The following is a 15049-nucleotide window of genomic DNA, read 5'->3' on the forward strand; positions in this document are numbered from 1 at the left end:
CTCTTTTTGCAAGACTTTTTTATTAAATTAAAAATTCTTTAAAAATTAATGTACAAAAATATATACACTCTAATATTAATGAATGGATTGGAGAGGATTCTGTAAATCAGAGTATTAAAATAATGGAATAATTTGGGGTGAGAATACACAGAAATGATGCCCATCCACATTCCAAATACTTGAACTGATTAGTCCCTAATTTTTACTAACTGCAACATTTTCAGAAAGGTCCCTTGAGTCCAGTAGCAACAAAAAGGAATCTTTTTTACTTAAATGAGCTGAGAAAGGAAAATCCTGTTGGGGCCTTACTGTGACACTCCTGGCTGTAATGGCCTGTGCCTGCTCTTGGTCACATGGGAATGCTATCTGTTAGAAAATAGCCTATTGCTTCTCTGGGTCCCATGCAGTGAAGGTCCAAAAATTCCATCTCTTGAGCTGCATTCTAAGAAAATGGCTCAATGAGAGATGAGAGGAAATGAGCATTCTAACTGCTGATGGGTTAATCCCCACAGCTCTCTGGAGAAGCCAGGAGGGCAGTGCTGTTCCAGTGGCCAAGGAGGGCCTCCTGCAGGCGGGCACATTCAAGCTGAGGGCTGAGGAAGGAAGAGTAGGTGGTGGGCAGGCCAGACCCGCATTGAGGCCTGCTAGGCAGAGGGGGGAGGGGAAGGGTGAGGATCCTGAGGTGAGAGGGAGTGGGTTCCCTCCAGGGCAGAAGCCAAAGCCAGCATGTTGCATCCTGAGAGGTCGGAGGAGTCAGGCTGAGACTGGGTCATGTGGGGTCTCAGGGCCAGGGTAGTCACAGTGTAATGGGGAGTTACCAGTTTAAGCTGGGGAAGGGCATGACGTGGTCTGCATTGGAGACAGATTTTTACAGGGAGCTGAAGTATGTATCAAGAAACAAAACACTCCTAACCTTTGAAGTCCCAGTCCTGGGAATTTGATTTAGAAAGTGATCTGAAGTTGTGTTGGGGGTCATCCAGTCCCCTGTGTTCTGGGGATGGCCCCCATTCTGTTTGGGGATCACACCATTCCCTCAAGCATTTCTTGCCCTTGGTGTAGGCCTGTGGTCGGCAAACCGCGGCTCTTTGGCCCTTTGAGTGTGGCCACGAAGTTTCAATCGCACTGTACGTGCGCACCCACACGTGGAATTTTGTGGAAGAGCCACACTCAAGGGGCCGCAATTTGCCAACCACTGGTGTAGGCTGACCCTATAAATAAGTATGACCTGGCCTGGTCAACTCATTCATTACCTCTTGATACATATATACTGAAGGCTGAATAGAGATGCAGTGTTGGCCCTCATGGTTCCCAGGGAAGGAGACAAGTAATTCACATGTATGCCACATGAATATATAGCAGAGCATCGGGTTGTAATACATCTATGAAGAGAAATGGAGCAGGCAGGAAGGTGGAGAGTGGAGAGGTGATCCCGAAAGTCCCTAAGCGTGGGCTGAAGGATGTGAGTGGGTAGTAAGCTGTGAGGACATGGGAGGTAGAGGGAACCAAGAGCAGTGGCTCTGGGTGAAGGGCAGACTGGCGGGTTTAGGGAACAGCAAAAAGTCCATGTGTGCAGTGCCAGGGTGATGGGGAGTGAGGTGGCAGAGGGAGTAGGGTTGTCCTGTTGGCCAAACAGAACATTGCCTCAACCCTGACCTGGCGACTGGCTCAAGGATAGGTGTTTGACCCCAGGGGTGCTAATGAGCCTCAATTGTGGGACTTCTGCTGAAATTCCAGGAAAGGGCTGCTGTCTCTTCTGTGAAGATGTAAAGGAGCAGGTCTGAGAATAAAATCAGCAGCGAGGGAAGCTGGACCAGCGGACAGAAAGATGGATGCCTGAAGACACAACTGAGTCCAGCAGCCTGAAGCCAATCTCCACCCTAATTTATTAGCCATGCAGGCCAATACATTTCCTTTTTGGCTTAAGCCAGGGTGAATTATTTTTTGTGATTTGCAACCTCAAGTCTTTGTCCAATACAGCAATATTGAAAAGTTTTATGTATAAAGATGTGAATTGCAGAATTATTTATGGTAGCAAAATACTGGAAGCAACCTGAATGTCCCCAAATGGTTATAAAACATACATCCCATAATAGAATACTATGCATTCATTAAGACCGACGTTACAGAACTTAGGAGTAACATGAGAAAATGGATGTTTTCTGGAAAAAAGTAGAAATTCTGTATACAGCATGATCTCACTTATGTAAATATACACTGAGTGGCCAGATTATTATGACCACCTGACATTTGTAGGCAAATTAGCTATAATTTTGTGCTGAAGTTGCCAGAGGGCCAGACCATTATAAATAGGGAAGCAGGTTGTTTACCACGACAGTAAAGTGATTTTTTTCTGAAGATATGGGTAAACAGTGCGATTTAACAGCCTTTGAATGGTAATTGACCATACCTCCGTCACACTTCCCATTGGCTAATCAGGGCGATATGAAAATTAACTGCCAACCAAGATGGCAGCCAGCAGCCAGGCAGCTGAAGTGAACAGGAAGCTTGCTTGCTCCAGTGATGGAGGAAGCCAAGGTTCCCTGCCTGCCTTGCCGTCCTCTGAGCTGTTCTCTAAGAAAAAATGTTGCAATTATAGAAGCTAACAAACTCCAGATACCTGCTTTCAGCCAGCCGGCCTCGGAGCTGGAGCCGCAACAAAGTTTCAATTGCAGAAGGTAAATAAATACCAGAATTAAAAAAAAAAGAAAAAAGGAGAGACTGTGGGGTGCATGCTTTCATGCTGTTTCTGCCAAATCCTCACTCTGCCATCTGCATGATGCAACTGGAAACGTGATTCATCGGACCACATGACTTTTATCCAATGCTTGTCTGTCCAATCCTTGTGTTCCTGTGCAAACTGGAGACATTTTATCTTGGTAACTGCAGACAGCAAAGGTGTTCGAACAGGCCTTCGGCTTCCATATCCCATACAATGCAGTGTACGGCTAATTTGCCCACAAACGTCAGGTGGTCATAATAATCTGGCCACTCAGTGTATACTCATAATGCAAATGCAACAACATGTAAATGGACAGAAATCAAATCTGAATGGTGGCATTTAAAAAAAAAAAAACTCTTACATTTATATTTTTTACTTTTTTCAGTCTTCCAATTTTTCTCTAGAGTGCATTTCTTTTGAATAATTATGAAAAGGAAACATTAAGCTTTTTTTTAAGGTAACCAACTGGAAACAAATGACCTCTTAGATATATAAAGCGTTTTGAATTTCAAAGGTCAGAGATCACATAAGCAAGCCCCTGCTGCCCACCAGGCATAGGGGCATGTACCTGATACCATACTTGCCATCTAGTGTTTTCATTCATATGAGCCTAATGACATCTCTCTAGCTACAAAGCAGAAAGTGGTTCATTTTCAAAGTGCTGAAATTCTGAGACCATCAGGTAGCAAACTGTCTGGCTGTCTGTTATACCAGAGGACCAATAAACTCAGGCCACACCCCCTGTTAGAAGCAGTTTATTTCTTGTACCCTGAAGGGCAGGCCTTACACCAATCAGCAAACAGAAGACTACAAACTATTCGTTTACCAAAGAATCGATGCTTTCCGCAAAAGCTTTTGAAGCAAGCAGGGCACTCTGTGCCAGGCGGGCTGTGAGAAGGACACATGTAGGAGCCAAGAACCTGTATGGGTCAGAGTACACTGGCCACCGCCACACCAAATGACGGCACTTTAGTCTTGAATCATTTTCATAAACAATTTAAAACATCTTGGTATCCTTAGCCATGAGTTGTTTTATTCTACATGTTAATTAGCAATTTCCTGGATCATTGAATAAGGACTTAGTAAGATGTATTCTTGGGTTGGATTAGTTAGGACACTTTCAAAATTATTGCCCACTCGGTTTCTGATGAATTCTTAGGTTCTGAACAGAACTCACCAACCTCATTTGTTAGTTCAGTGGTTTTGAGTTACATAAAGACAAAAACATGGCAAGGGGTTTATAGCAGGAAAAGAATTTGTTTTTGTTTTTCAACATTCCTATAATTCAGACAGCTGAGGAAATGTTTGATCTGCAAGGCTCAGAAAGTCAAAGTCCCCTCAAGGCACTTTTTTTTTTTTTAAATTAAGAGAGAGTAAAAACAGTATTTGTAATGGAAAATTTTGTTGCTGTTAAGGACATAATGGCTTCTACTTAGTTATAATTCATCTTGTGAATTTCAGATTTTGGCCAAGCGTTAAATCTTAGGTGCAATATAACATAACCTACTTGGAGATCGGCTTGTGTTCCTGATCATCTTAGAGCAGTGGTTCCCAGTGTGGGGCACACGCCCCACAGGAGGGCAATTTGATTTTTAAGGGGGGCAATTGGAGAATGAGTTATTAAGTGAATTTTTTTGCATTTCTTATGGTTCTAGGGTCCTCATATACAGTATATACGTAGATATTGTGACATATTTATGCATTTCAGTTCTCTATTATGTTTTGAAACTTTGCTATTTTTTCATATTATTTTTTAACAATTTCTTAGTGATTTCTTCCTCAGTACTTCAACTGTCCTTTCGTTCTTTTTCTCTTTCGTGGATGCCATGTTCTTTGGAAGCTTGGTTATGGCCTTTTAGGCTTCCTCCACATGAAGGAATTCTTATTATTCATATTTTGAATAATAAGAATTATATGTCACAGGGAGGCATCAGGATTTTAGAGATGCTTAGGTGGGTATGGCCCCAAAATGGTTGGGAACCACTGACCTAGAGCAATGGAAAACACAATGGCATTAATGCAGAATTAGTGACTAGTCACAGTTCTGTCTGGGGGTGGGGGTGGAGGGGTGGGGGAAAGACTATCTGACAAATATTAAGAATCACAACAAAATGCATCATAAAACCCACAAATGGAGTTTTACTTTCATCCCTAGTTCCGTCAGAATGCTCAGAGATTTGGAGAGTTTGGAGAGGGCTCAACATGCCCATGTCCCTCCTGCTGCCTCCTTCTGAAGTTTTATTAGGAGTCAGAGAAATGTTCACACCCATTCGGGTTTTCAGCGGGTGTGAAGGGCTGTCTCCCTGAAGCACACCTGGCCTTTAAAAACAAGGTGAGGGTCACCATCTAGCTTAGCGGGTAAATATTATGTCCCCTCCTTTGGATGGATGTCTCCATTTGAAATTTTGAATCTTCTTCCTCCAACTGGGACTTTAAAGACAAGTTTGCTTCCTGGGCCTCTTGAGTTGCTGCAGAGACCAGAAAGTTCCAACTCCTCAGACTCCCTTGCTGCTGGGGATCAAGAATAAGGTTCATTGGATGGACTTCTGTGGGATGTGGAGTGGAAGATAGAAGTGGGTGAACACCATCTTCCTGCTGCTTGGGCTGTGGCTGCTGGAAGCAAGGCCATGGGTGTTGAGGCCACTGTGGAGTAGGTGGTGGCAGCTGGACCCCTTGTTCCAGTGCCCAGTCACTAGCACCCAGGGCACCGCTATGAGGCAGTTATGGCTCTAACAGTGACTTCCTGACCTGACATGCTAATGCTTGGATCAAAGCTACAGTGGTTTTTACCTCAATGACTCCAGTAGCAGCCTCCTGCCTCCCTGAACTCCTGCTTAAGGCAAAAGTTGTAGCTCCCTTAGCATATGGGTACTGGAGCTTGCTGGAAAGTTCTGGAATTTGTTACTGGAGACCCAGGAGGAGTTCACCCTCCTCATTCTTGCAAAGATTCTATAAGTATTCAGTTCCTTATTATTTCATTCTGTTTAAAATACCTACTGTGGTTTCTATTTCCTGCAATGGGACTGAAGTGGAATATTAAATTACATATCAAACATTTACATAAAATAAAAAATGAACGTCATCACTAAGAAAAAGAACACGGACATTTGTGTAGTGAAGGCCTGGGGAGGGGGCAGGAGCAGGGTGAAGGGGAGTCAATGGGGGTGGGGGGATATCTGCAATACTTTCAACAATAAAGATAAATTAAAAATAATAAAATATTAATTCTCAAAAAATATTTCTTGAGTAGTGTGCCACCAAAGATGCTCAGTATTTATTTTTCTTAAATTATCACTATCTTAGTAAATCACAACTACTTAATGAGTGCCTTTTGGCTTAATGGATGAGGTAATTAACCCTTACCTTGTCATTTTAGACATAAATATCTATGTGAATCCATGAGAAGTTGTGTGTGTATGTAGAGACAAGACACAATTTGTATTTCCAACAAAACCTTAGGAGCAGAAGACAACTTAAAATATTTCTTGTTCTTTGTTTTTATTTAACTCAAAATAGCTAATAACAAAAACGTTAAAAAAATATCTCCAACACTTGACTATTCAGTTATTTTTGGTTGATGACATTGAGTAGTTCTTGTTTGTTCCTAATATGTGGGACCATATTTACCATAAACATATCTCTAAAAAGTTTGCATCAGGATTAAAACATATATTTATATCTTAATCAAATAACATGATTCAGTAATTAGTTTTGAATCTAAATATTCTTCTCTCCCATACAGAAGCTTATTAAAATTAATAATCGTAAATAATTTAGCTATTAATTAGTTTTCAATGAAACGCCCAAATAACAGCACATACATACAGGTCGCACGTATGCTTATATCCTTTACTACTCAAATTATGAATGTCCGTAAGGTATACAGTGGAATCCTATCATAAACACATTTAACTTACATTAATTCAAGATATGAGGTCAGTGAAAAGGAAACAGTAAGAAAAATAACAGTAAATCCCATGGCAATGCCACCTATTCAATGAATGGATGCCCTTGAGTAAACCAAGGTGAGTGCTGCCAATGAGAGTGTCCCCTCGGCCAGGGTCAGTGCCCATGCGGTCTCAGGGGACAAGCATCTTGCAGGGGTAAGTGTGACGCTAGTGTTTAAAGGTATGTGCAGCCCCCAAACAAACACCAACCATTTCAATTGGTCTTCAGTGGAAGAAACAGTCCTTTCTCCCAACACTGGAGGAAAAAATGGTCATTGTAGATGTGAACAGATTTCCAACATGATGCCTGTCCAGAGGGCTTTCAAGGATATGCCTGATACTCCATTTTTTTTCTCATGTACTGACATTAGATGCCTGGACATGACTCAACTCCACTGTCATGTCAATTAAAAACGCCATGATTTAAAACGTGCCCAAATACTGTCAGCAGCATTTAATTTCCAGTTTGGCGCCTTCCTTACAGTCAGCAGTGTGCGTTTCTGTGATACCCTCCTGGTGCCCGCACTATGAATGTGTCTATCCCTGGCCGAGGAAACCTCAGGATGGAAACATTAGTGTGTCACAAAATCTGAACCAGAAAGTACCGGAGTTGATCAGCCTCAGTGTGATTCAGGATAAGATTTTCAATTAGCAGATGGTCCGAGGGAGGCCGAGAGTCACCAGGCTTTGTCGCACTGAGTGCTCCCGGGGATCTTCCCGAGCCTCCTGCTCACGGGTTTCTAAATTGGCAGCTATGTTCTAGCCTTGAACATCTGGCCTTGACCTCAGCACAGCCCTGGTTCAGTTTCTATTTTTAAAAGCACCATTCTAATGGAAATGTCCCTGCCCTGAGTGAAGCTGGGCCTGTGAATTTCACCCCTAGCTAGAGCTGCTGTGTCATAGAGTTTAGGTTAATTTGGTAGGTGATCGATTTCCTTGACGACAACGTTGAAACGGGCTTCAGCTTCTTCCGGCCCCACAGGCTTTCTACCTGGGCTGCAGGTGAGGGTAGAAGATCCCGTGGAGAACGCCTTCAATAACCACATTAGGGAAATCTGCAAAACAAAAGGAAATTGCTGTTCTTATGTGTGCATGTAAAACATCCCCGCATTTTGCAGAAGTTAACAAGGGAAGGCCCACCGTGACTTGGGAATCTGCAGCGCTCTGCAGTTCGGTTTCCAACGTGCTATCCGTCATGCGGCTTCGGCCTGGCGCCGCTTCAGTGTCGCACCCGGCGCTGCAGGGATGCGCGGCCAGATTTGTAGTTTATTGATTTAAGGGATGTTCTAACGGTTAATGCTGCTGGGCCCCAGGTCTTTATCTGAATGTTTTCTCCCCAGGAAGATGGATTACACTGGCAATTCAATTTCTAACAAAATCTCAATATACTTGAAGGAATTCCAAGATTTCTACTGGGAATACTTCGCTGCAGTTTTTCCACCGTGGTTTACAGCGGCTAGCTAGTTCAAGCAGTCTTCAGTAGGCTCTTTCTATGTGCTAGCTTTAGAGAGCAGGAAGAGGGGGGCCTGTTGTCCAAATTTAAGGGCAAATTTCCGACAAAAGCCATCCTGTCAAACTTGAAAAATTGCCTGCATTTTTATAGGAGATACACAGGAAACCCAGAGCTGTATGGTGCGTTGTACCATGTTGCAGTTATCAGGGTGGGTAACATATGAGCGCATCACTTGAACAGGGGAACCAATCTATCACATGGCTCACAGTCTGTTTTCTGAACTTCAATCTGCACAGCAGTGTATCCGGGATTTATGCTAAAGCCAACCACTTGAAATAAGTACAGTTACAAGAAAATTAAGTGGTCCAATACTTGAAGACAAAAAAATAATGCCTTCATGTATGAATCCAACGTGAGACCACTTAGGAGGTCAGACCTCCTCGGGGAGGGCAGCCAGGCTCCTGGAGGAGATGGCTAGGAAGAGGGAGCCAAGCAGGTGGAAAGTCTGTGCGGAAGGGACAAAGGCCTAGGGAAGCGCGGGGCAGCAGGAGGAGCGGTGAGGAGACCTGAGGACCCGAGGGCGGGGCTGGGGAGGCAATTCAAGAATAGGCTGGAATTCAGGCTTTATCTGAAAAGCAATGAGAAGCTATCCAAGGACTTTAAGCAGAGTGAGACACAACTGAATCATGTCTTGAAAAGATGACTCTGGCTGCCACTCAGAGACCTGCTCAGAGCAAGTTCAAAGTGGAGATGGATTCAATAGGGCTGGTGAGGGATTTCACTATAGGACCTACCTGGTAGGTTGCTGTAAAAACTGATGAGTGAAACGAGGTGCTGGGACCTGAGCTTGGCACACAGTCAGTACCAGTTTCACTACAATGTACCGAGCACTGCCTAATTACTTGGGATATAAGTAAACAGCAGTCCGTGCCCATGTCAATGGAATCCCTGAGGGGAAGGAGTGGCACAGTGGAGGCTAACTCCTCAAGACGTCCAGTGTGGTGGAGTAGAGGGTATGAGGGGAATGTGAGCCAGAGCCAGACCACACAGGGCCCTGTAACCACGGTGAGAGTGTGGAGCTCACGGAGAGGGTTGGGGTGGAAATAAATAGGGTGACTCAGCTGTCTACACAAGATAATCAAGGCCACAAGCAAGGAGATTTATTTAAAAGAATGTGTCATGAGATGAGGGAAGGGTCTATGACAGCCTTCAGGTGAAACGTGGGGAAGCCCAGGGAAGGTGATGTTTGAAGGAGGAGAAAGTGCTAAAGCTGACAAGAGGTCAAGAGGAGACTGAATAATGTCCAGAGGGCCCAGTCGGGGTGGCTCAGTGGTTGAGTGTCAACCTGTGAACCAGGAGGTCATGGTTGGATTTCCTGGTCAGGGCATATGCCCAGGTTGTGGGCTCGATCCCCAGTGTTGGGCATGTAGGAGGCAACCGATCAATGATTCTCTCATCATTGATGTTTCTATCTCTCTCTCTCCCTCTCTCAAATCAATAAAAATATATTTTTTTTAAAAAGAAGAGAAAATGTCCAGAGAGCTTAGCCACACTACAGTCACTGGGAACTTCGGCAAAAATTGTTTTAAATTTCCCAGAAAAATAGAAACAAAGGCTAAAAGCATATGCTACAATAATAACATTTGATTATTGACATTTTATAAGAGGATAATGTTAAATTGTTGGAACTTAAGGACAGACCCTCCTCTAATTTTGTGAGGGTCGGTATATCTGTTAAGGAATGTCCACATTCGTATCTATATCCTCTGGAAGAGTAACCTTAACATTAATGTGATGCAAGCACTATTTATCTTTAAATGAAATGCTAAAGATTGGCAAGACCATCATTAGTATAATATTTTTAGGAGAATAGGAATCTGATTTATGAAATTGGATTGGCCAACATTCCACAAAAATAGGTCTCACTTGACGAACGCATTTACCAAAAAATTGCCAGAATGGGGCAGGAAAACAAGAGCATTGTGGCCAGCATCCCTTACCAGCTCACTGTTTACTCCGGACCCGGTCCCATTCTGCCCACCAAACCTGTGGACTTTACTTACTCTCAAACAAGAATCCCCTTTCTGTGCAAGTCATTCAGCCCCACCAACATTCTAGCAATGACACAACCTTCTTACTCTTTCTAACTCCAGACATTTGCCCCCTGATGTCCTTTCCCAGAAAGTTCCTCCCATTCTTCATTGTTAAGCCAGGTGCATAGCACATGGTGTTTAATAAGCTAGTGAATTGGATTTAGGGGTCATAAATATCTACCCTCTTTCATAAAACATCCTGTCTATTCTAGTCCACTCTGTACACTTCCACAGGAATTACAATCAAATGCATAAAATATCTGAGTATAAACAATACCTGCAAAAAGTACTTGTGGAACCATTTTCAAAAGATAATAAGAATATCTACACTAATAAAAGACAAACATGCTAAGTGACCATACCTTTGCTATGCCCTAAGCCACACCCACTAGCCAATCAAAGCGACTATATGCAAATTAACCCAACCAAGATGGCGGCCGGCAGCCACAAAGCTGGAGCAAGCAGGAGGCTTGGTTGCCCGGGCGACGGAGGAAGCCAAACTTCCCACCAGCCCTGAGCCAGTTGTGGCCTCCGCTAAAGGCAACAAAGTTTCAATTATAGAAGATAAATAAATCCCAGATACCTGCTTCCAGCCAGCCTCCACTGGGAGCTTGGGTGGCTGGGGGGCCTGGCCAGCCTGCAAACAGCCATCAGCCTCTCACCAAGGCTGGCCACACCCTCAGGGGTGAGGGTCCCTGCTGGGGGGCTTAGCCATCCTGCAAATGGCCATCAGCCCCTCACCCAAACTGGCCAGGCACCCCAGCAGGACCCTTCACCTTGAAGGGACTGTGGCCAGCCTGCAAACGGCCCTCAGCCCCTCAGCCGGGATGTCTGACTGCCAGCTTAGGCCCGATACCCCAGGGAGCAGGCCTAAGCCAACAGGTGGTCATCCCCCGAGGGGTCCCAGACTGCAAGAGGGCACAGGCAAGGCTGAGGGACGCCCCCAAGTGCACAAATTTTTGTGCACCAGGTCTCTAGTATATATATAAAAGCCTAAGTGACCATTCAACCGTTCGACTGGTAGCTCTGACGCATACTGATCACCAGGGGGCAGGTGCTCTGACCGGTAGGTTAGCTTGCTGCTGAGGTCCAGCCAATCTGGACTGGGCGAGACTGGCCAGACACACCCTGGAGCCCTCCAGCAGTCCCTTCCTAGGCCCCGATCATGCACTGGTGGGGTCCCTCAGCCTGGCCTGTGCCCTTTTGCAATCCGGGACCCCTTGGGGGTTTCGGAGAGCCACAGGTCAGGCCGAGGGACCCCGCCGGTGCACGAATCTGTGCACGGGGCCTCTAGTACTTAATAAAACATTGCCCATTTGAATCTAGACAAGGTTACATTATGAATATTTGTTAAATATAACATTTTGTTAATATACTTCAACTGCTATAATATGTGTATTTGTTAAACATGGGAAGCAAATGCTGAAAAAAGGCAATTACTGCTATGAGTCCATATTCTTACACAGCAAAGGCGGCTCTCTCTTGTCAGGGTGCTAGGAATGGTCCCTTGACACAGCAGGACTGCGTCCTGGCCAGCGTTCTTTAAACGACAGCTAAGTGGGCGGTCTGAGTACAAGCTCCCCTGCTACATACAACAGTCCCCTCTCTCTTGCTTGGGATACGATTTTACTGTCATAATGTAGGAATGGTATCAATAGATAATTTATCTATTGCTGTTTAGTTTCTCTCAGAAACAAAGGCTGAAAACTCACTATATGCAAAGAACACAGAGGGAGAAATTAGGCAACAAGGGGTTCACCCATCAGCCATGTGAGACTAGGCAAGGTGGTGCCTCCCTGAGCCCTGATTGTCTCATTAGCCAACGATGACACCTGCCTGCCTTTTCCATAAGGTTGTTCAGGAAATGAAATAACGTCTGAGGATGTACTCATGAAGAGGTGCACAACGAAAAGCTTTGAGAGGGACCAGGAAATGTAAATTTCTTGGCACAAAGAAAGGGCTCAGGCTAAAATATTGGCTACAATTATACTTAAATTATTCATTATATTTAAATATACAGCTTTAAAAAATATATATTCAGCCATTAAAGGCAGCAGATACCTTTCTCCCTTATTCCTCTAATTCAAAATGGCCTGGTAAGAGAGAAAGACAAATTATATTTCCTCCTGAAAGGCTTGCCCCAATTAAAATTCTGAATGTCTCTTACACCAAGAGCACTGGTTTATTGGCAGATTATTAAGCCCCGGACCAATGTTACTCCCTTAGACCTGTATTAAAAACGTGGTTTATGTGGTGCAGGGTCAGATCAGTAAAGAGCTGTTAGCAGATGACAGGTTTGATTACCGCTGGCTGCAGGCAAGACGTATGGATCCCGGAGGAACAGCAGCACCGGCTGGTGGGACAGTTTGCTGGAAAGGTCAAGAACAGGCATGTCAGCATCAGGGGACGACGGTAAACAGAAAACACTACAAACTAGCTTTGAGGGGATCAAACTGCTGTGCGGGGACGTCTCCAGGTTTATGTATCTAACAGTGCGGGCGAGTAACAGCCAGCAGAGGTAGAGGGAACAGACCCGGGCAGCGTGCTTCTTCCCAACATTTTTTGTGGAATTGGAAGTAGACAGACAACCTAGGCAATAAATCATTGCTGAGAAGCATGTTTTTTTTAATCTTGTGCGTATGATTATTGATAAGAATAGCATTCTTATTATTTGCATGAAACAACGTAGGGCTCTGATTCCGTCACTCCTAGATGGAGCTGGTCACTTCTGGACCTTCCTATCAAATATTTATCATCTCAAAATCAACTTCCGAACAAAGGTTTTCAAGAAAATTATGACTTGAAACACTTACACCATGGTAACTAGACATTTAATAAAACCACAGTCCCTTTCTGGATTTATACTATATAACTCCTAATTGACTACTATTAGTTCTTACCTTGACTCTTCAGATTCTGTCTCCTCAAAAGACCTAAACATTTTTTTAAAGAAAAGAAAAAAGACCATATAAGTCAGGTCAGTGTTGATGCCAACAAAGGGGGGGAAAAATAGTCAGTATTCCTAAAGCTCTAAGTCAGGAGGCATTTTGAGAAAAGAGTCAGGTGTTTTCATGAAGTCCCCTCATGACTGATAACGTCATTCTAAGGAATCTTAAGACTGCAATATTCAATTTTCCTGAAGATCACTTAACAATCCTATGGTTCTACTTCTGGATTTATATAATGGAGAAAAGATTTCACTCATTCCCAACATCTCCTCTTAAAAACACACAACCACATATGAATCCCAAACCCGAGTAAGCGCATGCAGGCTGGAGCAGGATACGCTGACAAGGCCTCCTGTTTGGTGAGCAGGGGGAATAACTGAGTGGAAAGTGGCCCTGAGTAAACACTGCCGGCAAGGGAGCTTGGCTGGGTATCTGGCTTAATAGGACTTAGGGTGTGGTTAGCAGGAATATCTTGTAGGTAGTGTGGGTCCTTCAGGCAGGTCTGGAGGCAGCGAGAAAATGGATAAAGCCATCTTTCCTCTTGGAGTTTCAGAATCTGAGGTGATGTGTTTCTTTGTAAATGGGCTTAATACATCAGGATGTTGCTGACGACCTTCAGTGACCAGCTCAACACAGGTGCCCATCAAGTTAGGCTCCCAGAGCTGGGCGAGTAGCTTAATTTCAAGTTAATTCTTCAGAAGAACTCTTCCCAGTGGCTGATGATATCAAATGCCTGGTTCCTTGGTAGATGGGGTCAGGGTCTACAGCCCCACTTGGCAGTTCCCGAGGGAGAGGCAGGAGAGTGAGGAAAGACAGCTGGAAGGCCCAGGCTCTGTCAGCTTTCGGGAGAGAGATCTCAGGAAGTCACTTAGTCCCCGGGTTTCAATTTGCTCAACTCTAAAATACAGGGAGTTGTGTAAATTGATCTTTAAGGTCATTTATAACTTTGAAATCATATATGTGCCAAGAGGATATAGACTTTGCTCAAGTGTGCACAAATAAACATATTAGTCCCTAAATAGAATATCTAGATTCACAATTTCCATCATGTACCACCACTCCATGTAGTAGCATAATTTAAAAAGTCAGTTCCTTAAATCTAAACCTCAGTTACTGAGCACTGGTCACTGGCCACACTCTGGGGAAGAAGGCTCAGGAGAAATTCCTTTGACTACAAGCAGGGGGGCGAATGAGAGTGCTGTCCCAGGCTGCCCCTTCTGGCACCTTTGTGGGATATTTGTTGGGCCAATAAGTGATGGACGACTAACAAAAAATACATGTCCAATAAGTAAACAGCAATGCTTACCCACAACTCTCCGCCTTTGGTAGAGATGGCAAGTGCCGTATGTTTAGGAAATCAAGAAACAGTTTGGGAAGTTCTTCGTTTTCTAAAATGACAGCCTGTGAAAGCAGAACACAGATTTAGAAAGTAAAGTTTGCTATGCAATCAATCAAATAAACTATTTCAAAAAGTCATAACCATCCATCAAAGTTCTTACCAGCATCATTCCTCACCATCAATAGGAGGTGTGGTCCCCCATGAATTTCACCTGACACGAATTCAGATCCACACACGTGCTATTTAGTGTCAGCACATGCTCCTTTTACCTATTCGTTCACCCAAACAGGATTTACAGAGCATCTACTATTCAGATGCTAAGAGGCCAACACAGTGGGACATCAGGGAGACACAGTTCCTGCCTTCGAGGGGATTCTAATCCAGAGTAAGCATTTCAAAAACGTAGGAACATAACAATACTGCCACAAATGTACATCAGACTTTCCTTCCCGAGTGATAAGGTGGTCTGAGGTGTGTGTGCGCGTGCACGTGCTCACCTGTGCACTTGCTACAAGAGACCACTATTTAGGAAATACTAGACATGGCTTTT

The 15049-nt window shown here is 44.0% G+C and overlaps 1 protein-coding gene across 2 annotated transcripts in view; it reads right to left on the reverse strand.

The window, feature by feature from the left end:
* Nucleotides 1–6196: 6196 nt before the first annotated feature.
* Nucleotides 6197–15049, reverse strand: part of SNX24 (sorting nexin 24) — a 61457-nt gene continuing 52604 nt past the window's right edge. The window contains exons 3-7 of one of the 2 annotated variants that reach the window (XR_001513972.1): nucleotides 14467–14561; nucleotides 13113–13145; nucleotides 12517–12581; nucleotides 7807–7903; nucleotides 7631–7721 (exon numbers count right to left, since the gene is read on the reverse strand). Coding sequence is in view for 1 of the 2 variants with exons in the window: in XM_015564381.1 (XP_015419867.1) it covers nucleotides 7654–7721; nucleotides 12517–12581; nucleotides 13113–13145; nucleotides 14467–14561 (261 nt within the window). In the remaining variant the exon portion in view is untranslated. Of the gene's footprint in view, nucleotides 7722–7806; nucleotides 7904–12516; nucleotides 12582–13112; nucleotides 13146–14466; nucleotides 14562–15049 lie in introns of both variants that reach the window. The other variant, XM_015564381.1, reaches the window with a different exon arrangement.

The sequence above is a fragment of the Myotis davidii genome, unplaced genomic scaffold, assembly GCF_000327345.1.
Source record: "Myotis davidii unplaced genomic scaffold, ASM32734v1 scaffold159, whole genome shotgun sequence".
NCBI lineage: Eukaryota > Metazoa > Chordata > Mammalia > Chiroptera > Vespertilionidae > Myotis > Myotis davidii.